This window comes from Erinaceus europaeus, chromosome 4 (assembly GCF_950295315.1).
Source record: "Erinaceus europaeus chromosome 4, mEriEur2.1, whole genome shotgun sequence".
NCBI classification, from domain to species: domain Eukaryota; kingdom Metazoa; phylum Chordata; class Mammalia; order Eulipotyphla; family Erinaceidae; genus Erinaceus; species Erinaceus europaeus.
Window position 1 is genome coordinate 118837650 of NC_080165.1, and position 23591 is coordinate 118861240.

General features: G+C 36.4%; 3 protein-coding genes across 4 annotated transcripts in view; all 3 read left to right on the forward strand.

Annotated features, from left to right (window-relative positions):
* The window catches only part of VNN1 (vanin 1), a 47404-nt gene extending 45515 nt beyond the window's left edge, over positions 1 to 1889 (forward strand). The window contains exon 10 of one of the 2 annotated variants that reach the window (XM_060190434.1): positions 1753 to 1768. In XM_060190434.1, coding sequence (XP_060046417.1) covers position 1753 — 1 coding nt within the window. In that variant the 3' untranslated portion in view covers positions 1754 to 1768. Of the gene's footprint in view, positions 1 to 1752 lie in introns of both variants that reach the window. The other variant, XM_060190435.1, reaches the window with a different exon arrangement.
* Positions 1869 to 4255, forward strand: LOC103124652 (trace amine-associated receptor 1). The gene has a single exon (XM_007535381.2). It carries the CDS (start codon positions 1869 to 1871, stop codon positions 2883 to 2885), a length of 1017 nt encoding a protein of 338 aa, XP_007535443.2. The 3' UTR covers positions 2886 to 4255.
* Positions 4256 to 22386: 18131 nt separating this feature from the next.
* On the forward strand, positions 22387 to 23329 carry LOC103124639 (trace amine-associated receptor 2). The gene has a single exon (XM_007535368.2). The coding sequence runs from the start codon at positions 22409 to 22411 to the stop codon at positions 23327 to 23329; it is 921 nt and encodes a 306-aa protein (XP_007535430.1). The 5' UTR covers positions 22387 to 22408.
* Positions 23330 to 23591: the final 262 nt, after the last annotated feature.

The window sequence follows — 23591 nt, forward strand, 5'->3', positions numbered from 1 at the left end:
TGGGATTCCATGAACAAGATTTGCAGTGGATTTCAGAGCTTTAGAAAAATATTCTGCTGACATATCCATGGTCCACGCAAAAACTCATATTCCTTGTCCTCTTTTCTGTGTGCATTTCTCTGCGCCACCTCACTTCTTGCCACACACCTGTACTTTGTTTAGCATGTTTGAAATTCTTACTGATTGGAAGGATAGCTCATCAGGTAGAGTGAAGGAGTGCTTGCTCCTCAGTGACCTGACTTCTCTCATGTGAAACTCTGCTTAACTCATATGAAGTGAATAATAATAAAAAAGAACAAATTTATTAAAGCTTGAGGTGATCTTTAATAATGAGGTCCACGATAGCACATTTCACTAGTAGGTCTTATTATTTTAAACATGATGTATTCATATATTAAAGTTCAAAGATTAATGTCCTTGATAACATTTTCCTCTTTAATTTTTCCTAAAATAAAGCAAAATTGAATTTATGAAAACAAAATAAAAAAACTCAAAAACTTTTGTCAATACTAAGGGTTTTACTACTACTTGTCAGTAAGATAAGGCTAATAAAACATTCTGTATCATATAATGTCAATATTTTAGGTGTCAAAATGGTAAATAATAAACAGAAATTATGAGTGCTTTTAAAGTTGGATGTAAATATTTTATTTATTTATTTATTTTTTATATTTTATTTCATTTATTTATTCCCTTTTGTTGCCCTTGTTGTTTTATTGTTGTAGTTATTATTGTTGTCGTCGTTGTTGGATAGGACAGAGAGAAATGGAGAGAGGAGGGGAAGACAGAGGGGGAGAGAAAGATAGACACCTGCAGACCTGCTTCACCGCCTGTGAAGAGACTCCCCTGCAGGTGGGGAGCCGGGGTTCGTACCGGGATCCTTATGCCGGTCCTTGTGCTTTGCGCCACCTGCGCTTAACCCGCTGCGCTACAGCCCGACTCCCGTAGATATTTTATTTTTTTAAATAACGTATTTAAATGATAAACTTTTTGACATTTTATATCTGTCCTTTAGAATATAGAGTGTGGGGCCAGGAGGTGGCACACCTGGTTAAGTGCACACATCACAGTGTAGAAGAACATAGGTTCAAGCCCCTGGTCCCCACCTGCAGGGGGAAAGCTTTGCAAGTGGTGAAGCAGTGCTGCAGGTGTCTCTCTGTCTCTCCCTCTCTATCTCCCCCTCCCCTCTCAATTTCTCTCTGTCTCTATCCAATTATAATAATAAATAAATAAAATATTAATAAAAAAGAAAATAAAGTTGTTCTTTTAGATTCCCTTTTGAGGAAAGCTACTTAATTTATCCAATTCATTTTATAATTATATTTCTTTATTTACTTATTTTTACCGGAGCACTGCTCAACTCCGGCTTAAGGCGATGCTGGGGATTAAATCTGGGAACTTGCAAACTCGAACATGAAAATCTTTTGCATAATAATTTTGCCATCCTCCCCAGTCCAACACTATTTCCATAGATGATAGCTATGAAAAAAAATTATCATTTGATTTACTTACCTAAAAAACTAGAAATTTTACATATTTCAAAAATAATCGTTCGGATATGTAAATACATATTGCAGCATCTAGTATCAAGTAGATATTAAAATATTTTATTGAACTGAACTATAGAGCTAAACTTTAAAATAAAAATTGCTTCCAAAATAAACTTTTGGCAAGCAGTAGTACATAACTACTTCAGAACTGAAAGGAGTAAAACTGCCAACGTTTTACTATTTTTTTTTTCTTCCCTCACAGATTACTGGGATAGCCATATGGAAATAAAGGGAGAAAGAACTCTGGCTTGATTATGGATTTTAGAGAAAGATTCCTTAACACATAAAGAAACAAAAAAATTGAAATAGCCTTCGGGAATGACGTCCTTATGCCACAATATAATTAATATTTCTTGTGTGAAAAATAGCTGGTCAAATGGTGTTCGCATTTCCTTGTATAGTTTGATGATACTCATAATTCTTACCACACTTGTTGGAAATTTGATTGTGATTATTTCCATATCACACTTCAAGCAACTTCATACTCCAACTAACTGGCTCATCCATTCAATGGCCATTGTGGACTTCATGCTGGGGTGTCTGGTAATGCCTTATAGCATGGTGAGATCTGTTGAGCATTGCTGGCACTATGGTGAAGTCTTCTGTAAAATTCACACCAGCATTGACATCATGTTGAGCTCAGCCTCCATTTTCCACTTGTCCTTCATTTCCATTGACCGTTACTATGCAGTATGTGATCCACTGAGATACAAGGTCAAGATCAAAAGGTCGGTGATTTTTATGATGATCTTTGTTAGTTGGAGTGTCCCTGCTCTCTTCGCATTTGGAATGATATTTCTGGAATTGAACTTCAAAGGATCTGAAGAGATGTATTACAAACACATTCACTGCAAAGGGAGTTGTTCACTTTTCTTTAGCAAAACATCTGGGGTATTGGCTTTCATGACCTCTTTCTATATACCAGCATCTGTTATGGTGTGTATCTACTATAGAATATATTTCATAGCTAAAGGACATGCACGATTAATTGACGATACAAGCCAATTTCACATTAGCTTAGAAGAGACAAATGGAATCTCACGAAGAAGAGAAAGGAAAGCTGCAAAGACTCTAGGGATTGTGATGGGGGTTTTCCTGATATGCTGGTGTCCTTTTTTTGTCTGCACAGTCATGGATCCTTTCCTGGATTATACCATTCCACCAGCCTTGAATGATACACTGATCTGGTTTGGTTACTTAAACTCTACTTTTAATCCAATGGTTTATGCATTTTTCTACCCATGGTTCAGAAGAGCACTGAAGATGATTCTACTTGGTAAAATTTTCCAAAAGGATTCATCTAGATTGAAATTATTTTTAGACTCAAATCCATAGAAATGTTGCATTTTACTGTTTTACTAACCGTTGGCCACCCTATCTGTAAATTCTCCAACATCAACCACGTGCCCCAAGTAAATATATGGTTCCTTTAGCAATTATTTTAGTCAAAGAATGTACAGTGAGATAAGATGTTTATACTTTGCTTCCTACTTGAGGCATAGTAGATACAGTCTTTGCCACTCTTCTTATTACTATTGAAACATATCCAGTTCAAGACTTTGGGGTCTACATTTTAAAGAACTTTTCATTCCTTTCCAAAGACATGACTTGAAACTGATTGTGGTAACTTCCTCAGTAGAGCAGGAAAATTCAGTGGATAAAAACCGCAAGTCTATTTTTGGGGATGAAAATAAATATGACTGTTACCTATTTGCTTGAATATATATATCTTGTAGCATCAACTAAAAGTACACATTAAATGTTATTATTAAATAATCGCTCATATGCATTTTACTATTAATACCAACCCTTACTATTACTATTAATACCAACCCAATTCCTTTATATCTTGATTTTTATCTTTTATCTATTGATTTTATGTTTTTTCCTCCATTATATTGGGGGTGGGTAGTGGATTCCAGTGTTGTTATTGACATCATAATCCCATGACTCTTCTTCGTCTTCTCTACCCCAGCATCTTTGGCTTTGGTGTAATATACCCTGCGCAGTCCAAGGTTTGCTTTGTGTTTTTCTTTTCTAGCATGTTTCTTAAGTTCTACGTGTTAATGAGATCAACTGGTATTTGTCCTTCTATTTTTGAATTATCTCACTTAACATAATGCCCTCAATTTCCATCCTAGATGAAGCAAAGGAAAAGCATTCATCACTTTTGTTAGCAGAGTATTTCATTGTATATATATATATATATATGTATCTTTCTTAGCCATTTACCTGTTGTTGGACCTCTGAGTCATTTCCAAGAAGACTTTTCTGATTCCTATAGGAAATTTGACGAAGATAAAGTGCAAATTAAATATCATATAGAGAAACAAAATAAAAGTAACAGTATCACTAATAGTTAATTTCCTGAAAGAACTATGTTATTCTATCTATAGCTCATCTACATCTATATCTATAATAATTCCTGCTCTGGGATACTTGTTTTGATAAAAAGAGACAGGAAGAGATAAGGTAAGAGACAACAACACTGAAGCTTCTCCCAGTGAGGTGGTGCCCAGGATGGAACCTGAATAGTGTATATGGTAAAGTAGGTGGCTTGCCAAAGAAACTATCATGTAGATTGTTTGCAGTTAGTAGAAACAATTTTTTTCTGACTGTATTGTTGTATTGTGTTGGTGTATAAATATATTTTTAGTCATTTTCTTATTTTTAAGATACTATACATTAAAATATTTTTTTTGCCTGTTGCCTTCTATTGAAATTGATGGAAATATCTTAAAGGATTTCAACATATCTCAAGATCATGCCTGGGATAGTAGAATTGAAAATATAAGTTATACAAAGTTAAACAATTCACTTGTGGGGTCGGGTAGTGGTGCACCTGCTTGGGTGCATATGTTACAATGTGCAAGGAACTAGGTTTGAGGCCCTGGTCCCCACCTGCAGAGGGAAAGCTTTGTAAGTGGTGAAGCAGTATTGCAGGTGTATCTCTCGTCTCTCTTCCTTTCTAACCACTAGCTCTCTCAATTTCTGGCTGTCTCTATCCTATATATAAATAGGATAATAAAAAAATTTTGAATAACATTCTCTAATTAGGAGCAGCACAAAGATTCTTAGTTAGATTATGTAATTTACTATTTTTTGATATTAATTTCATTTAATTTGTGTTTGTTGATTAGCACTACGGATTTAGATTCATTCAATAATACTAACTTACATTCATGGCTTGAGATCAATTTTAGGAGCTGAACAGTGGTGCAACTAGTAGAGAGAACTTGTTACTATACTTGAGACCCCAGGTTCAAAACTCTGCTCCCCACGTGTAGAGGGGGAAGTTTTACTAGCAGTGAAGCAGTGCTTCAGGTTTCTCTTTTTCTCTCTTTCCCTTTTGATCCCTTCCATGCTATATTTCATCAGCAAACATTTCTAAGGCATTATTGATAATTGTGATAAGAGTCATTTCTTTTTTTAACATTTAAAAATATTTTTACTTAGTATTTTATTTATTTATTTATGAGAAAGCTAGAAGGAGAGAGAGAAAAAGCCAGACATCATTCTGGTACATGTGCTGCCAGGGATTGAACTCAGGACCTCATGTTTGAAAATCCAGTGCTTTATCCATTGTGCCACCTCCCAGATTACAAAATATATATTTTTTATTTAATAGGACAGAGAATTTGAGAGGGAGGGGGAAATACATGGGGGGGGGCTGCAGTGCTGCTTTACAGTGTGTAAAGCTTCCTCACTGTTGATGAGGACAGTGGCTTGAACCACTCCCTGTCCTTGTGCATGGTAGTGAGTGCACTCTGCCAGGCAACCAACCACCTTATACCTCCTCTTAAGATTTATTTATTTTTTTTATTTATGGGGCTGGTAGTAAAGCAGAGCATCACTTTGGCATTTGTGATTAGGGATCGAACTCTGAACCTCAGGCTTGAGAGCTGAACACCAAATCCACTGTGCTACTTGTAGGATCCCAATTCAACTCATATCACAGTTTTGTGAGACACAAGCCTTACATCTATTTTTAAAATTCCTATTTATTTTTAACTTTATTCAAATCATTTATTATTTATTTATTATTTTTATTGGGGAATTAATGGTTTACAGTTGACAGTAAAATACAGTAGTTGGTACATGTGTAACATGTCTCATTTTTCCACATAACACTCTAACCCCCCACCTAGGTATTCCTCTGTCATCATTTTCCGGCACCTGTATACTGCCCCCTCACCCCAAAGTCCTTTGGTGCAATATACTATGTCTCTTTCTCATATAAATTTTTTTCAAAATATTTATTTGTTCATTCCCTTTTGTGGCCCTTGTTGTTTTATCGTTGAAGTTATTATTGTTATTGTTATTGACATCGTTGTTGTTGGATAAGACAGAAATGGAGAGAGGAGGGGAAGACAGAGAGCAAGAGAGAAAGACAGACACCTGCCGACCTGCTTCACTGCCTGTGAAGCGACTCCCCTGCAGATGGGGAGCCAGGGGCTCGAACTGGGATCCTTTGCTGGTCCTTTGGCTTGGTACCACCTGTGCTTAACCTGCTGCGCTATTGCCCAAATTCCCTCATATGAATATTTTAAATGAACTCTCCAGCTACCTTTCTCCACCATTTGCATCCTCTCTGAAAGGTTTTTTTCTCTGAAAACACTGGCTCAGAGAGACTCAGAAGACTAGAATAATGAAGATGGTGTTCAATTTCATCAGTGATGACGGCACTGTTCTGGTATCTGGCTTTCCACAATCAAATACTGCCTTAATATTCCATTTTGAAATTGATTTCTCTAGTCAATGGAATATGTCTCTGCAGTTAGTAAAGATGATACTGTGTCCTATTGGACAAAATGGAACTTGAGGTGATTATGTATATTGAAGTAAGTATGGAAGTGGAAGACTACAAGATGGTTTTCATCACTGGTGCAATATAGTTATGTGTGCAACATCAACTTATACAAAAGTAGCCAAATTGCAAACTTTCTCTAATACTTTGTGAGAATTATGGTGGTTGTCAGTGGATGGTAGAGGGACAGAACTTTGGTGGTGAAATCTTAAAATCTTGAAAACAAACAAACAAAAGAATAAAAGGGAACTGGCAATGTCAAATATAAACAAATCCTTATTCTATGGTTGTACATCTAAGGTTAGTCACCAAGGAGTGAGAATGGGGCCCAAAGACCTGTGGTGGAAAGAGGTTAGTATTTTGGTGGTGAGTGAGGTGTGCTAACATATTTTAAAGGACTCCAAAATGAACACCCCTAAGTTATAAAGAAATGTGTAAAACATTATTTCAATAAATAATATCTGACTCCAATATTCATTAGCTATTGTTTCAACATATCTACTTAAACGTCACTAAACATTAGTTTATTACTCTACACAATGAAGACAATAAATACTATTAGTATGCTTTTTTAAAAGAATATATTTATTTATTCATGAGAAAGATAGGAGGAGAGAGAAAGAGCCAGATGTCACTCTGATACATGTGCTGCCAGGGATTGAATTCAGGACCTCATGCATGAGAATAAAGTGCTTTATCTACTGTGCCACCTCCCAGACCACTTATTAGCATTATGTATTATTATTTTATTGGGATTTTCTATGTTGGTGTTTGCTTAGACTATGCTAAGATAGTTTATACAGAGAAGTTGAAATAGGCAAATATTACATAGGGTATTTATCTTTTAGAGGGAGAGGTAGAAATAGAAATGATAGATAGAGAGAGAGAGACGAACACAGTGTTGCTTTACTATTTATAGTGTTCCCCACAGTGATATCTATGACACTCTCATATAGTACTAGGACTCACACTTCATATGGCTAGGCACATACTTTACTGCATAAGTAATCTTTCAGTCCCTGTCAGGTTTTAAATTATTTTTACTATTATCTTTATTTATTTATTGGATAGAGACAGCCAGAAATTGAGAGGGCATGGGGAGATAGAGAGGGTGAGAGATAGACAGACACCTGCAGCCCTGCTTCACCACTTATGAAACCACCCTCCACCACCCGCCCCCCATCAGTTTTTTTTAAAGCTTGTGCATGTTTATATAATTTTCCTTCCTAATACATACCACAACTACAAGCAAGCAAAGCAATAGCAGAAGTTTATTCCCAGTTCTGTACAGAAAGAAGTGAACTTGATGACATATATCTGCATTATTAGTCTTCTGATATGTCAGTATTTGCTATAGAGTACATTTTTATTTAATTTTTTTTGCTCTCTCCTCTCTCTCTCCCTCTAAAATTTTTTTTTAATTAAAATCTAGGAAAGTAACTCAGACTTTCATGCCTGAGACTGAGAGGTCCCAGGCTCAGTCCCTGGCATCATTATATGTACTCTATGTGTGTAATTGGATCTGCCACCGCTGCTGAGCCCCCTGGCATCATTATATGTAGAAGTGAAAATGCTCTGGTAAAAAAAAAATTATATCAAATATATCTGTACAGAATGCTGCATATTTATATATACATATATAGTATTGATAAATATATGCAACAGAACTATTTATTATTAACCAGTCTGATAAAATTGTTTTTTTTCCTTTTTTATGGGCTGAGAGCAAGAAGGAGAGAGAGAGAAGGAAGGAAGGAAGGAGTCGGAGTGTGAGAACAATTTACTCACATATTGAATCCCACCTTGACTGAGAGAGATTGAGAGATAGTGATAGAGAGAGACCACAACCATAACAACTTTTTAAAAATTTCTTTATTGGCAATTAATGTTTTACATTTGACAGTAAATACAATAGTTTGTACATACATAACATTTCCCAGTTTTCCATATAACAATACAACCCCCACTAGGTCCTCTGTCATCCTTTTTGGAGCTCTATTCTCCCCGCCCCCAACCCAGTGTCTTTAGTGCACATGTTAGAGTGCAAGGTCCCGGGTTTAAACCTCTGGTCCCCACCTGCAGGGGGAAAGCTTCATGAGTGATGAAACAGGGCTGCAGGTGTCTGTCTCTCCTCCCTCTGTCTCCTCCCTCTCAATTTCTCTGTCTTTCTTTTTAAATTTTTTTATATTTATTTATTTTCCCTTTTGTTGCCCTTGCTTTTTTATTGTTGTTATAGTTACTATTGTTGTTGTTGATGTCGTCGTTGTTAGATAGGACAGAGAGAAATGGAGAGAGGAGGGGAAGACAGAGGGGGGAGAGAAAGACACCTGCAGACCTGCTTCACCGCTTATGAAGTGACTCCCCTGCAGGTAGTGAGTGGGGGGGTTTGAACCGGGATCCTTACTCTGGTCCTTGCACTTGATGTGCGCTTAACACGCTGCGCTATCACCCGACTCCCTCTCAATTTCTCTATCAAATAAATAAATAAAAAGAATTTTAAAAAGAATTTAAAATATTGTAATAATAGAAATAAGATTTTTAATGGTTTCATTTGAAAAACCAAAGTTTGACCCCATGTATAAAAACTGTTTTTCTTTTTTTTAATGAATCCCCAATCCAGTAGTCTATGCTGTTAGGGCCTTTTGTAACAAGAAAGATGCTTTTGATAACAAGGTCACATAGTATTTGCAACATATCAAGGAGAGATCTGACCACTTTTAATTATTGCAGAAATTTTAAAAAAGTACCTATAATCATAATATAGTGGAGACAGATGACAGAAGCAACAAACACAAGCAAAATATATGTATTTCCTGCTACAAGAAATGACTTTATTCTATGCTATACCCTCTTTTGACAGAAACATTTAATTCATTTGATATATGTAATTTACATATACATTAAATATTGGTGACTCTGTTTTCTTTTCTCATGATGCTAACTTTTAAAACATATTTTCATCAAATAAAAATGAAAGCTGAGGTAGAAGTCATGGTTTTGCTTCTCTTGCGTCAGTTAAAGTATTTTTTTTTCTCTCATGTCAACACTTTGCTTTTGCTTAAGAGTCTGAGAATTCCCTAAACATTTGGTTCTGTAAAGAAAGTTTTGTAATAAATATTTCCCTATCTAGATTAAGTACTGCTACTTCCCCCAATGACTTGTAGTGTGAAATTATTAATATTTCTTATTATAACAAAAGCATAAGCACAAATGTGTTAATGATGCCCTCTGGTCTCTATTTACTCAGAAGTCTGGCAAATGAGAGCACAGTGAGAGAGGTGCTCCTTTCACTTGTCTCTTTGGACTATGGGCCTGCTGCTGCAGCTTCGAAGTGTCAAACCATAAACAAAGTGCAATGGACACTGGTAAATAGCCAATCAACACATTTTAATTATTGTCATTAGCAATTCTCTCAAGACTTTTTAAATGAACAACAAGAGTTTGCAAACAATGTTATCATACCCTTGAAATGTGTTGATACTTTTTTTTTTAAATGACTAAGACTAAAAAATTTTTTTCTGTATATTCTACTAAGCACAAAAAGTTATAAAAATTTGGGGAAAAAATGAAAATCACATAGAAAATTTATTTACTTTACCTTGTGGTTTATATTACAAGGAATAATAAAATAAAACACAATATGACAAAACACCATACCAGCTGCTATTTTCCCAGCTTGTGGCAGACCAGAGGTGGGATTAACACAATGACAAATTTGAACATATAGTAACATATGTTAGATCACAGGGTAGTTATATCTTAAAAAAGTGTAATGAATGACTAGGGAGATAGTTAAACTGTCTACATGTTACTTCTGTATACCTCAGGTTCCTTGTTCAACCCTCCGCCAGCATTGTGCTACAGGAATATTGCTTTGGCTTGCTCTCTCAAGCTCTCTCTCTCTCCGTCTCCTCGTCAGAACATGTAGTTTTACGACAATTTTATTTTATGTTTAATATTTATTATCTTTATTTGACAGGACAGAGAGAAATTGAGAAGGAAAGAGAGATAGAGAAGAAAAGAGACAGAGAGACACCTGCAATATTGCTTTCCTACTCCTGAAACCTTTCCCTCAGCAAATGAGGATCAGGAACTTGAACCATGGTCTTTGAGCATAATGAATTCAGTCATGTGTACCCCTGGCCCTTTTTTTTAAAGGGTTTATTTTATTTTATTTTATTTTAAATATTTATTTATTCCCTTTTGTTGCCCTTGTTGTTTTATTGTTGTAGTTATTTGTTATTGATGTCGTTGTTGTTGGATAGGACAGAGAGAAATGGATAGAGGAGGGGAAGACAGAGAGGGGGAGAGAAAGGCACCTGTAGACCTGCTTCACCGCCTGTGAAATGACTCCCCTGCAGGTGGGGAACCCGGGACTTGAACTGGGATCCTTACTCTGGCTTTTGCACTTTGCGCCACCTGATAGAGATAGAGAGAAAGAGAAAGAAATGGAGCACTTTGATGCATGCAGCTCTGGAAATCATACCGGTATTACAGGCATGAAAGTCCTTAGCTCTACCAATTCAGCTATTTCTTTATTATTTGGCTTTTTTCTTAGTATGAACTTTTTAAAATTAATTTTTTATATTTATTTTCCCTTTTGTTGCCCTTTTTTATTGTTGTTGTAGTTATTATTGTTGTTATTGATGTCGTCGTTGTTAGGACAGAGAGAAACGGAGAGAGGAGGGGAAGACAGAGATGGGGAGAGAAAGACAAGACACCTGCAGACCTGCTTCACAGCCTGTGAAGCGACTTCCCTGTAGGCGGCGAGCTGGAGGCTGGAACCAGGATCCTTACTCAGGTCCTTGCGTTTTGGGCCACGTGTGCTTAACCTGCTGCGATACCGCTGGACTCCCAGTATGAAATTTTATATGCATTGCTGCACTACTTAAAATAGCAACTTGTGGGGCTGGGCAGTGGTGCACCTGGTTGAGAACACAAGCTACTATGTTCCAATTCAAGATCCTACTCTTCAATTGTAGGGCAAAAGTGTCACAAGCAGTGAAACAGTGTTATAGGTGTTTCTCTCCCTATCTTCCCCACTCCTCTCAACTTCTCTCTGTATCTATCCATAAAATAAAAATAAATAAAATATCTTTCAAAAACTTAAAAAGAGAAAGATTCTGGTGAACATCTCCCTGTAGGTGGGCACCAGGGACTTGAACCCAGGTCCTGAGATATAGTAATGTGTGCTTTACTCGGTACACAGTTGCTTTGATGTTATGATGTCTGCCCGTCTCTTTGTGTCTCTTTCTCCATATATATCCAAAGGGAAAAATATTAGGGAGAAATTTTGATCAAGTGATGTGATGAAATAACCCAGGGAAGCAAGGATGGATCAAATGCTCAAACTAATTAATATAATACACAATATCATAAAAGAAAGAGGAAAATTGCATGACCATATCAAAAGAGGCAAAGAAGGCATTTGAGAAGAAAGTCCCAAATACTCATTTATCATACAATTCTCAATAAGAGAATAGAAGAAACACGCCTCAAAACAGTTAATGTCCAATATAGCAAACCTAAACAAGTATCACATTCAGGGGTGAAAAACTGATTCTTCTCTAAGATCAAGCAGAAGAGGGGACAGTTCATTATTTAAAGTACTATTATTTATCACACTTTTGGAAACTCTTCCTACTACAATAAAAATAACTGCAATCCAAATCAGAAAAGCATAAATAATACTATCTATGTATGTAGAGGTTATGATATTATACATCTCAGATTCTAAATATTTAACTGAAAAAAATTGGAAATAACGTGAATATAGTATAGTGGTCTGCTACAAAATCAATACATGAAAATCTAGTGCATGTCTGTATAAATAATGAACTAAAATGATAAAACTATCAAGTAAGCAATCCTATGTATAATAAAAATAATGAGGTACCTAGGAATATCTATCAAAGGAAGTAGAATGACTTGTATATTGAAACCTAGAAGTCACTATTAAAAATAAAGTAAATACACAAATATATCTGGTGCTCAAGTATTAAAACAATCATGTCATTAAAATGACCTTTTACTTTATATGGGTTTAACATGATCCTTATCAAAATTCCCATGGTGTCATTTAAAGGAATGGATAAAAAATTGCCCCCCAGATTCTAATTTTATTGCGGAGCTATGAATCACATGCCCAAACCACGTATTATTAGAATAAAAGTAGAAATACAGATCATTGGAAGCAAATTTGACACAAAGCCTTGTATATGTAAAGGGTTAACCTATGATAGATGAGCCCAGGGCATAAATGGTGTTAGCAAACTGGAAGAAAACTAAAATCTCACACTAAGCACAAGAATCAACTCAGAATGGATATAAAGACTTGTCTGTTAGATTTAAATCATAAAGTATATTGCAGAAAATATAAACAAAACATTTCATGATACTGAATATATTGGTGGTTTTAGTGAGTCAACTCAAGTGAACTTAGGAAGAGGAAGATTGGCACTTGGTGTGGGCACTTAGTGGGTTTGGTGTGGGAACACACAAGTTGAAGCTATATGAAGTCATTCACCTTAAACACATACAGCTTTATAAACCAATCAACTAAAAATAAAGAATTATGTCACTAATAGGACATATTTAAATAGAACATTAGAATATTAGTAAAAGGGATGCAAAAGCAAAAAAAAATAGTATTAAATTAAACTAAAAACTTTTTCATAGTGAAAGAAGTTCATTGAAATGAAAGACATACTGAGTGGCAGAAAATATTTGCATACAGTGTACCAAGCGACTAATGGTTATGATACATAAAGCACTCATAAAATCAACAAAATTTCAAACATCCAAAGATGATAAAAACACTAGCTTGAGGAAGTTGGCGGCAGGTTAAGCACAAGTGGCGCAAAGTACAAGGACCGACTTAAGAGTGCTAGTTCGAGCCCCCAGCTCCCCACCTGCAGGAGAGTCGCTTCACAAGCGGTGAAGCTGGTCTGCAGGTGTCTAGCTTTCTCTCTGTCTTCCCCTTCTCTCTCCATTTTTCTCTGTCCTATCCAACGACAACGACATCAATAACAACAATGAAAAACAACAAGGGCAACAAAAGGGAATAAATAAAATAAAAATAAAATAAAAAACACTAATTTGAAAGAATACATCCATACTTATGTTCATTGTAACATTATTTACAACAGTCAAAATACAGAAGCAGCTCATGTGTCCAAATGACGGCTTGACTGATAAAGAAGGCATGTTATATACACACAGTGTATTACTACTCAGCTATAATAAATGATGAGATAATGCCTTTTGTGATAACATGACTAGTATTGAAGAGGCTCATGTCAAGAAAAGCAAATCAAAAGGAGAAACTCAAACACTAGATGCCTGATTTATATGTGACATATAAAGAAAGTAAATAAATATAAACAAAAACACACCCGGAAACTGGTACTGATTACAGTAATCAGATATCAGAGACATGTCTTTCATGAGTGTTTCCTCGAGGATGTCAAACTTGGATGCCTGAGTTGCACAGCAGATGTCATCGGTGTAGATGAACTTCCTTGAAGAAGTTTCTGGGAGGTCATTGATGTAAATATTAAATAGCGTAGGAGCCAGAACAGAGCCCTGGGGGAGGCCACTTGAGACAAGTCTCCATCTGCTAGACTTGTCACCCAGATGCACCTGGAATCTTCTGTTTTGGAGAAGAAACGATATAGTGTTGGCCACCCATGGAGGCAGGCATCTTGAGATCTTGACTAGGAGACCACGGTGCCAGACCGTGTCATAGGCTGCTGTGAGATCAACAAAGACAGCACCCATCTTTAAATTCTTCGGGAATCCATTTTCAATGTAAGTTGAAAGGGCCAGGGCTTGTTCGCAGGTAGATCTTCCTGGGCGGAAACCAGCTTGGGCGGGTGATAGGAATTTCTCTGTAAGATGAGAAATACGTGACAGAAGCAGCCTCTCAAAGAGTTTGTAACACACGGAGAGGAGAGAAATTGGTCTATAGCTGGCGGCCAGTGCTGGGTCTTTCTTTGGTTTCAAAACCGCTATAATCTTCGCACGACGCCAAACTTTGGGCATAGACTCAGATTCCAAGATGTGGGACAGGAATGAAGCGAGCCACTTCTTTGCCACGGGACCCAGGTTAAGAATGAGTTCTGGGGGAGTCGGGCTGTAGCGCAGCGGGTTAAGCGCAGGTGACGCAAAGCACAAGGACCGGCATAAGGATCCCAGTTTGAACCCCGGCTCCCCACCTGACCTCCTTCCCAGAGTCCTTTGCTTTGGTGCAACACACTCCACCCATCAAGCTTTACTTTGTGTTCTTCCTCTCTGTTCTTGTTTCTTTAATCTGCCTGTGAGTGACAGTACCCAATATTCATCCCTTTCTTTTTGGTTTATCAAGCTTACCCCTAGATGAGGCAAAGGAATTGACTTCATCATTCTTAACAGCTGAGTAATATCTATCTATCTATCTATCTATCTATCTATCTATCTATCTATAATCTATCTATCTATCTGTATCTATATCTATATATCTATATCTGTACTTTCTTAGCTATTCATATATCTTTGGACAGCTGGGTTGCTACCAAATTTGGACTACTATAAATTGTGCTGCTACGAATATATGTGTAAATAGATCTCTTTGGATGAGTGTATTTACTTCTTTTGCATATATACCCCAGAGAGGAGGTAAAATATAGAAAAATGTTTATATAAATTGAGAAGAAAAGGAAAATAAATGAAAAGATTTCACAAAGAAGAAAGAAATGAATAAAATAAATATGTGAATAAATGCTAAACCTCATTGGCAATGAGGAAAATGCAGTCAAATGTAAGAATATACCTTCTCCACTTGTCAAATTGTCAAAAATTTAACCCTAACAGTACCACAAATGGTTCATGATTAGTCAACAATTTGTATGGCTTAATATCTTAACTCTTTTTCAGCCACCAGGTTCCAGATGCTACCATGATGCCATGTTGACTTCCCACCAATGTGTCCTGGAGGTCCACCTCCCCAGACCCTTACCCCACTAGGGAAAGAGAGAGATGGGCTGGGAGTATAGATCAACTTGCCAATGCCCATGTTCAGCAGGGAGGCAATTAGAGAAGTCAGACCTTCCACCTTCTGCACCCCTTAAAGATCCTGGGTCCACTTATTTTCTAAATAAAATAATAATAATAATAATAAAGCAATTTATTATCTACTTTCTAAAAAAAAGATAGATGTTATTATTAAAGTTTAAGCAATAATAGCTTTTGAAATTTTAAAATTATTAAATTCAACCTTGGAAAACCCGATGCAGTATTTGTAATTTTACATCATTTCCCAGCCTTTCACAACAGAAATATGAATACTCTGAAAAGTAGCTTTATGTTGTCTCTTTTGTAAAAGCTTTCCTTAGAGAGACTGAGCCAAAACTAGACTTCTAAATTATGGGGGTATCCATTGTAAAATACAAATTAAAAACTGATTTAAAAATATTAAAAGTTTAAGAAAATGACAGGAGAATATTACCTCAAGTGTGGGCCTGAACAAGTTACATGACCATGCAATAACTGTGAGGATATCTAATCTTAATTAAACCAAATGCACTAAAATCTCTTGATCAATATTCTCTTTCATCTACATTTGAGATATGCTGCCTCTCATACCTCCCCCTTCAGTGAAAAGGAACTTTCCAATTTTAAAATAGCACAAAGGAAAAAAGACCCTGTAAGCTAAAAAAACAAAGAGGTAATGAAGGTGTTTTGCAGATACATATCACGGTGAGGTGAAAAATGTTAGCCGGGAGTCAACACTATACAGCAAATCATTACCCTCACCTCCAATAAGGTGATTTAAAAAAAAATGATAAGAGGAAACTTAAGCCAGTTGTAGTATCTGAGATTTTTCATTGTCATGTAAATTACAGAACTAATAATTATGCCTCATTCCTCTAGATCTAGCAGGTTCTACTTGTCCTTTTGGTTTTATTTGTAATGTACATTAATAGAGGAAGGAAAAAAAACAGTGAGTGATAAGGTCTCTTCTCAGTAACTAGAATGCGAGACAAAATATAGACTGGCATGGTTTCACATTTTCCTAAAGACATGGAAGGCTTAATTTTTCTACATGAACCATTGATTGCATCCATGTGTGACAGGGATCAGGTTCCTTAGGGTCACCTATAACTCAGTGGTGCAGATTTTGTTTTTGCAACCTGTTATATAATAGCAGAGTTAGAGTCCTCAGTGTTGTAGGTGATGAAAATTTTTGTAAGCAGAGACTCCTGAGAGGATGTAGAAGTGGTTTAACTCATTAAGCTGTTACACTTTAAAATGGTGATGATTTTTCTTTCTTTCTATTTTTTTTTCTTTTTCGACCCAGCTCCCTTGAGACTCTTCATTAAGTTATAAAACAGTTCAATTCATATACTTTAGTTCTTCCAGGTTCATGTAAACATTCATAGCAGTTGGAAAAAGGAACAAATAAATAAAGGTCTGTCTATACAGAACTTAGTTAACAGCGGTATCTTCTACAATGCAACAGGTATGTGGAGAAGGGCAGATCCATGTTTTTCTTGAGGTTTTTCTTTGCTACTCCAGTAATGCTGTAGAATTGCTCATGGTCCTGAGAAGAGGGTAGCAGAATGTAGAAGATGAGAGATGTAGGATGTAAAAATGATTAAAAATGAAAAGTAGACTCTCTAATGTATATGAAAAGGCAAAGGTGCTACCTTAAAACATTTTTTAAAATTATCTTTACTTATTTGTTGGAGAGAGTGATAGCCAGAAATTGAGAGGGAAGGGGGTGATAGAGAGGGAGACAGAGAGAAAGAGACATCTGCAGCCCTGCTTCACCACTTGCAAAGCTTTCTCCCTGCAGATGGGGACCAGATAATGTGTGCTCAACCAGGTGGGCCACCACCCAGCCCCAGAGAAAAACAACTTCTTCTCCTCCTCCTCTTCTTTCCTCTTCTTCTTCTTCTCCTCTTTCTTCCTCTTCTTTTAATTAGAGCCCTGCTCAGTTCTGGATTATGGCCCATTATATGTTAGGCTTAATAAAGATCATTCATATGTAATTCTTAATGTGTTAAAATTCATTAATGGTGAACTTTGATAGAAATTGAACAACTGACAGGTATCAATAGCTTGAATAAAGGCAAGATAATTCTAGGGAAGCAGAGAGAATTAGTGGACCAATGAAATAGCTTACTCTGATAGCATGCTGCTTTTCCTTGTGTGTGACTCAGCCCCCACCACATGAAAGAAAGCTTCAGTACTGTAATCTCTTTCATTTCTCTCTGCTTCTCATTCTCTACCTAACCAAAAAGAAAGAAAGAAAAGAAAAGAAAGGAGGGAGAGAGAGAGAGAGAGGGTGTAGGAAAAGAAGGAAGAAAGCATGAAAAAGATTATCAGGAAAATGAAAGAATGATTAACATACTAAAGAACTATAGAATTTCTTAAAATGTTTAAGAATATTTGTTAAAGCAGAATATTTAATATGAAATGCTACTCAAATTTAACCACCAGGCAACAAACAAGAGTGAGAGTGACAGGCAGACAGAGAAAGAGAGAGAGAGAGAGAGAGAGAGAGAGAGAGAGAGAGAGAAAGAGAGACTGCAGTGGAAAAATCATAAAGGTCTTCATTATTGTGGTCACAATAGTGCACTTTATCACTGTCAGTAGATGTAGAAATTACTTTTATGGGAGTCGGGGGTAATGGCAGCGGGTTAAGAGCACGTGGTGCAAAGCTCAAGGATCTCCACTGGAACCCCCTCTCCCCACCTGCAGGGAAGTCGCTTCACAGGTCTGCAGGTGTCTATCTTTCTCTCCCCCTCTGTCTTCTCCTCCTCTCTCTATTTCTCTCTGTCCTATCTAACAACGACGACATCAGTAACAACAATAATAATCACAACAACAATAAAAAACCAGGGCAACAAAAGGGAAAATAAATGAATAAAATGTAAAAAAAGAAATTACTTTTATTTTTTAACTTGATAGAATTTAGTTTAGACATGGTATTCATTCAGAAAATTAATGAGCAAATAATTTATTAGGTTTAATTTTTTTTTTGTTTTGTCCCTATGTTTCTTTTTTTTTTTTTTCTTCTTCTTCTTCTTTTATATTTATTTTCCCTTTTGTTGCCCTTGTTTTTCAGTTGTTGTGGTTATTGATGTTGTCGTCGTTAGATAGGACAGAGAGAAATTGAGAGCGGAGGGGGAGAGAGATGGAGAGAAAGAGAGACACCTGCTGACCTGCTTCACCGCCTGTGAAGTGACTCTCCTGCAGGTGGGGAGCCGGGGGCTTGCGCTTTGCACCACCTGTGCTTAACCCGCTGCGCTACCGCCCGACCCCACCCTATGTTTCTTGTAGAACTAAATAGCAATGGAGAAAAGGCCAGACTTGATACTAATTCTGCTGCCATCTATGTCTTTCTGAGCTGACCTTAATATTTTCTTTTTTTTTCATTAATATTTTTAAGAATAGAGAAAATTACTTTTGTAGAAAAGAATGCAGAAATACTTCCATATGTATTTAGCTTTCACAGGCAATTATTCTCCTGGATGTCAAAGATATGACTATTGACACATTTAAACTGATTGTGGCTGAGACATACAAGATACATGTTAAGTAAACCATGGACAGATGATACTTAAATAGAGCTTATTTTAAAGTACAGGTCTCGGGAGTCGGGCTGTAGCGCAGCGGGTTAAGCACAAGTGGGCCAAAGCGCAAGGACTGGCATAAGGATCCCAGTTCAAGCCCTGGCTCCCCACCTGCAGGGGAGTCGCTTCACAAGCGGTGAAGCAGGTCTGCAAATGTCTATCTGTCTTCCCCCTCCTCTCTCCATTTCTCTCTGTCCTATCCAACAATAACAACAACAATAATAACTACAACAATAAAACAGCAAGGGCAACAAAAGGAAATAAATAAAAATAAAATAAATATTAAAAAAAGAAATGTCTAAAGTACAGGTCCAAAAAGGATGACAGAGGACCTAGTAGGGGCTGTATTATTATGTGGATAACCGGTAAATGGTATGCATGTACAAACTATTATAATTACTGTCAAATGTAAAACATTAATCCCTGCATAAAGAAATAAAGAAATTTAAAATAAAGAAATTTTTAAAAAGAAATTAAAAAAAAGTACTATCTGATGAGTTTACCAAGCAGTCATATACTATGTCCCTTCCTGCTTTGTGGTGAGCTTATGAGGATAACATATACAAACTTTCACATGATGGCTTGTGTTTCCAAAAACAGTATTATATTTCTTAGAATTTATTGGCTAAATAAAATTCCTAGCTGCTAAAAGGAATGAAATTCAAGCCTATACTTTGAGTTTAGTTTAGAAAGGCTGGATGTAATTTTTTTTTTTTTTTTGTGAAAAAGGAATGGTAAGATGTTTAATATCAAAATTATTAATTTAGGACCACAGAGAAGCTTGCAAGTTAGTTTTTAAATTTATTGTTGTCTTGGAGTTACTTTTATAACAAGAATGCTGTGTATACGTCTGTGTGCTATTTTTCCTTTTAATTTTTTTTTCTGAGAAGTAAAATGATTTTAAAATATGTCAATTTTTTTCAGCTATCCTATGCTTTTTCTAATGAGCATGTAATTTTTTTTTTAAGTTCATAATACTGCATTTCCTTCTACTATTTTCTACTCTAGTGTTCTTACCTGGTCTTCAGGTGGCCAACAAAAATGGGAATTAACTGAAAAATATGGTATGTGGGTGGGTGGGGGGGAATGCTGCACCTCTTGTTTTTTTTAATCATTTTTCTTGTGAGGATGTTAGGAGGAAATGGAGAGAAATATGTATTAGAATGTCTGTGAGAATTGCAAAAAATGTTCACACTTTGAGAAAGAATTATACACATTTTAGGAATTTGACAACAACAATTTTTTTTGGCAAAATTATCTTTTAGGGATAAGCCTTGCCATTCAATAAACAGTAGTTAAAGTATTAGTTGGTAAAGACCCCAAATGCAGTTTGATGTTCTTGTTCTGTGCTTGCAATCATCCATATCACAGAAGTAAGATGGCTTCTTCTCCATTTTCATTTTCATTGTTGAAACATGTCCTATCACACAGTAAAGTCATTACCTCACACAGGTGGGAACAGGCCAACAGACCAGGAAAGATAAGTCTAAAATTCTCTTGGATTGACCACTTAAAATCAGTTGGCAAAAACTTTCTTGCACTCATTCTCTTATAAATACCTTTATTGCATCAATCTTTCTAAGATCACTATTTAAGATGGAGACTAAAGCAAGAGAACTTCTTGTAGTGTAACAGAAGATATCGACAGTGCACTGGGGGTTGACAGTGAAGAAATCCTCCATTTTTCCACTCAACTCTTCTTTTCTCTGGTGTTCTAGCAACTGAGAATGTCACCTGAAGGTTTTTTTTTTTGTTTTTTTTTTTAAACAAACTTATGTTTTCTTCATCCTTTATGCGTGGGATGTCCTTCTTTTATGTTTTCTTCAACCTTTATGCGTGGGATGTCCCTGTCCTTCTTCAGTTCAAATATTTTCCATCTAATGTCAGCCAGATCAAAAGTCTCACTCTTGTTCCATTATTCTTACCAACTGTAGCCTGAAATTTTCTTGTCTTTAGATCTTTGGTTCTAAGTTTGGGGCAGACCTCTCTTTGGCCATTTAATTACTTTCATTTTTTTTTCTTCCTTAATGCACTTCTCAACTTTGGTTTATGGTCCTTCTGGGGTTAAGCCTGGGACCTTGGAACCCCAGGCATGAAAACCTTTTTTCATAAATTCTGTGCTACACCCCCCCTTCCCCGCCAGTTCAATCACAACTGCTTGTTACCTTTTATGTAGAGTTATTTAGATGTTAAGTGTTTGATCGCCTTAGCTGTTTCATAGATTTTTTTTGTTTGCTTATTTTGTCTTATTTTCTCATATATGGTAGGCACTTAAGAAGTAGTTATTGGGAGCTGGGCTGTAGTGCACCGGGTTAAAACCACATAGTGCAAAGCACAAGGACATGCGCAAAGCATCCTGGTTCGAGACCCCGGCTCCCCACCTGCAGGGGGCATCGTTTCACAAGCGGTGAAGCAGGTCTGCAGGTGTCTTTCTCTTTTACTCCCCCTTCCCTCTCAATTTCTGTCCTAACAACAATAACGGCAGCAGCAGCAACAACAATAACAACAACAACAATAATGGGAAAAAAGATGGCCTCCAGGAGCAGTGGATTCATAGTGCAGCCTCAGGAAAAACTCTGGAGACAACAACAACAAAAAGTAGTTATTGCTCAATGTATGTTGTTCTTACATCACAGAAACTTAGTATTTACTGTTCACTTGTTGGGATCTAGTCTATCATAAACAGTCAAAATTTTACTGCGATGTTCTTCTTCTAGCGTTTGCCACTGCGATGTTAATATTGGGTTACTGGAAAAGTCATGACATATTTTTCTATGCAAAAAAAGACTTTTCCAACAACCCAATAGTTGTGCTTTGTTTTTAGATAGTATTTTTGCTGTAACATACATTAAAAAGAAATTTATCTTAATTCATGCATCATATTATAGTTAATTCATGCATTATATTATAGTCTAGCTATAGCTGTAAATGATGCCATGTAGATTTTTTTGTCTAGTTTAGTATGTGTGTGTGAAAGAAATAATTCACAGTAAATTTAATAATGAAGTTTTTATTTTCCTCAGTCCTCTCTCCCTTCTCTTTTCTTTGCCACCATTCTTCCTCTTCTTTCTCCTTTTCAATTTCAGACCCTGCAATAAAGTGAGAGTTTGTATTTATGACATATATTTTTACCAAAGATCTTATGTAGTAGGTAATAGTTAAATACAGTAGGCCAGGAACCACAAAGTTACAAACAATAGAATAAATAAATGAGAATGTCCATAACTACCATTTCAGAGTAAATTAATCTGTCTTGAGTCTCCTATTTTTTCCTTATTGTTTCTATGAAAACTTATGTAAGACATACTATGCTTCATCTGACTGGATTCCACGTGATCGTTCTTTTTTTTTTTCTGAAGGAAACCATTGACTGCTCTGAATACGGAAATGGATCTTGCCCAGAAAATGAAAAGTCCCTGGGTATTCGTGTTGCCATGTATTCTTTTATGGCAGGAGCCATATTCATCACAGTGTTTGGCAATCTTGCCGTGATCATTTCCATCTCCTTCTTTAAACAGCTTCACACACCAACCAACTTCCTCATCCTCTCCATGGCAGTTACCGATTTCCTCCTTGGATTCACCATTATGCCCTACAGTATGGTTAGATCAGTGGAGAATTGCTGGTATTTTGGTCTTACATTTTGCAAGATCCATTACAGTTTTGACCTGATGCTTAGCATAACATCCATTTTCCATCTTTGCTCAGTGGCTGTTGATAGGTTTTATGCTATCTGTTACCCTTTACGTTATTCCACAAAAATGACAATTCCAGTCATTAAGCGATTACTGCTTCTCTGTTGGTCTGTTCCTGGAGCTTTTGCATTCAGTGTGGTTTTCTCAGAGGCTTATGCTGCTGGAATCGAAGGCTATGATATTTTGGTTGCTTGTTCCAGTTCCTGCCCAGTGATGTTCAATAAGCTCTGGGGGACCACATTGTTTATGGCAGGTTTCTTTACTCCTGGGTCTGTAATGGTGGGAATTTATGGCAAAATTTTTGCAGTATCCAGAAAACATGCTCGTGCAATTAATAACTTGCCAGAAAATCAAAACAATCAAATGAGGAAAGACAAAAAAGCAGCCAAAACCTTAGGAATTGTGATGGGAGTTTTCCTGTTATGTTGGTTTCCCTGTTTCTTCACAATTTTGTTGGATCCCTTTTTGAACTTCTCTACTCCTGTTGTTTTGTTTGATGCTTTGACATGGTTTGGCTATTTTAACTCCACATGTAATCCCTTAATATATGGTTTCTTCTATCCCTGGTTTCGCCGAGCACTTAAGTACATTTTGTTAGGTAAAATTTTCAGCTCACATTTCCATAATACGAATTTGTTTACTCAAAAAGAAACTGAATAGATTTATTCTGTGTGAGTGAGTTGAAGGAAAAGGGCTAGAGTATAAAAGAGCAAGTCACTTAACTGTGTGGGTGTGTGCGTGTGCGTGTGTGTGTGTGATATAAACACTCCTAACTAAATACTATAGGTAAGGAAATATAATAAAAAAAATGCCTTTTCTTTCTGGAAGCAGTCATCTGTTAGCCGAGTTAATCCTTTACTAGATTTTACAATTGTGATATCATATATTTTTTAAATAAAAGATGAAATGAAAACATAGATTT